Source organism: Acyrthosiphon pisum, unplaced genomic scaffold (genome assembly GCF_005508785.2).
Source record: "Acyrthosiphon pisum isolate AL4f unplaced genomic scaffold, pea_aphid_22Mar2018_4r6ur Scaffold_15787;HRSCAF=16446, whole genome shotgun sequence".
NCBI classification, from domain to species: Eukaryota; Metazoa; Arthropoda; class Insecta; order Hemiptera; family Aphididae; genus Acyrthosiphon; species Acyrthosiphon pisum.
This window is the reverse complement of record NW_021764639.1, coordinates 1-1948: the sequence shown is the minus strand read 5'-3', so window position 1 is coordinate 1948 and position 1948 is coordinate 1. Positions and strand designations below refer to the sequence as shown.

The 1948-nt window shown below is 33.3% G+C and overlaps 1 protein-coding gene across 1 annotated transcript; it reads right to left on the bottom strand.

The window, feature by feature from the left end:
• Nucleotides 1-142: 142 nt before the first annotated feature.
• On the bottom strand, nt 143-1699 carry LOC100162010. Its single transcript, XM_001946133.5, has 2 exons — nt 1553-1699; nt 143-741 (listed from the first exon to the last, which is right to left on the bottom strand). The coding sequence occupies exons 1-2, from the start codon at nt 1609-1611 to the stop codon at nt 480-482; spliced, it is 321 nt and encodes a 106-aa protein (XP_001946168.2). The 5' UTR covers nt 1612-1699; the 3' UTR covers nt 143-479.
• Between the last annotated feature and the right edge of the window lie 249 nt (nt 1700-1948).

The following is a 1948-nucleotide window of genomic DNA, read 5'->3' as shown; positions in this document are numbered from 1 at the left end:
CAGGTACTAATCAGATTTAAAATATATTATGCTAACAACGCAGTATAAGAAATCTAGTTTTAAATATAGGTAGGTACTAATATAAGTAGGTATATATAGGTATGCAATAGGAGGTGCTTTCTTGCGATTAAAATTTCGCACTACTCGATTTCACGGTGGGAGTAAAATGTTAATACTAAATATAGGTAGGTACATAACATAGTGGGCGGCATTATACCCCAATATGTTGGTGGGCAATTTTTTTTACAGTTGTTCGAAGATGTGTCGAAGAATTAGTCGGCAGAATACGTTTCACTTCATTTAAATATTAATGTGCGTTTTATATGACAATGTATAATAACATATTATACCGCAGTGATGCGCTTAAAAGATAAAAGAACACGAAAAAATAACGACGACGACTTTTAACTCTCCTCCTCTCGATGTAGACTATTATTATATTGGGTAGGTACGTCTCAGCTATTATGCTAAGCTGTATTTTACGTCATGAACTCAAAATCATGAATGTCTTCTTGTACGGCTATGTGCCTATAGATGTCGAGCATGGCTCCGAAGACGTCTTTGGGTTGTGACCCTCCGCCGCTGTCGTTGCCGGTAATGTAATTGAACATGCCCGACAGCAAGCCACCGAAAGCGGTCACCATGTCGGGTACGTTGAACGTGATCGGGAAAACGGGAACGGCTTCCACAAAGTTGCCGATCGCCGAGTAGAAAATTCTAGCCATTTCTGGTCCATCTGTCCTGTTTGATTTGAAAACATTAAAAAATAATAATAAACTCGTGTAATTTTTTTTTTTGTTTTTACTTCACCATTGAAAATAAATAATTTCAGCCAAAATAATTTGTTTTAAAAAAAAGTTGACGAGTAGATAATTACATAAAATAACTAGTTTTTCACTAATGGTTTTTATATTTATATTAATTTTTAACAGTTAGATGATGAACGGAGTTACCTATAGTTGTAGTACGCAGTATACTATTGACCCCCCCCCCCCCCCCCAAATATGAACTGACCAACATTCTTACCGGAATAGATAATATTATAGTTGAAAATGTAACCATTTTTACTGCTCCAAAAGTTGATTACAATTAATAGACACAAAAAACACACACACGCACATCATTGTAAAATAAATTATAAATTCATCGCCCCGCTCACAATCTAAAATATATTGCTTCGATGTATTTTATATTTTCTTGCAAATAATATCTTGCTTTAGGAGATAAACAATATAGCAAACTAAGTATGGGTTGTAAATGGAAAAGTTTAAAAACCACTTAAATTAAAAATAAATTGACTATTGAATAAATATGTATAGTTTTTATGCGCATTGTACATACTTATACAAGTATATAAACACAAGACACGAAAATTGATTGGAACTCACTACTCTTTCGTTTAGAGAATTATACCATACAATAATTTGTATTTGGTATTTTTATTATTGAACAATCAGTTCCACAACATTGTTTATGCAGGTGTATACATAACAATATACTATATATAATTTATTGTCTTATAAATATAATTATTTTAGATATTTTTAATTACGCTGTCTCTTTCAAATCTGTCATCGGTACTGCCGGAATCACTCCCGTGTCTCTCAACATAGCCGAAATTCCCGCATTCGTTTGCAATATGTTCAGGCAAAAGAACGTGAAAATCACCAACTGAAAATAAAAGTAGTATTTTAAATAACACGTTAAAAAAAGTTTGAAAATATAGGGGTGTGCGTATGCACCATAAAACGTGATAAGTTTTCGGGTAGGTATAAAAATCTTTTTTATGGTTGGCGAGCTCAGTCAAAAACGCATTTATTTGATTATTCTTTAGGATTCTGTCCCCTCTCCAGAATCCTCCATTTGTAGGACCTGATCTACTATTTCGTTCTACTTTGAAATATGTTAACACGTAGTTATGTTTTCAATGATGACCAGTACGATGGTA

Coding starts and splice junctions, on each gene's coding strand:
- LOC100162010 (XM_001946133.5), bottom strand. CDS start 1,611: ATGTTGAGAGACACGGGAGTGATTCCGGCAGTACCGATGACAGATTTG. Junction 742..1,552: donor ACAGATTTGAAAGAGACAGC/GTAATTAAAAAT, acceptor CAAATCAAACAG/GACAGATGGACCAGAAATGG.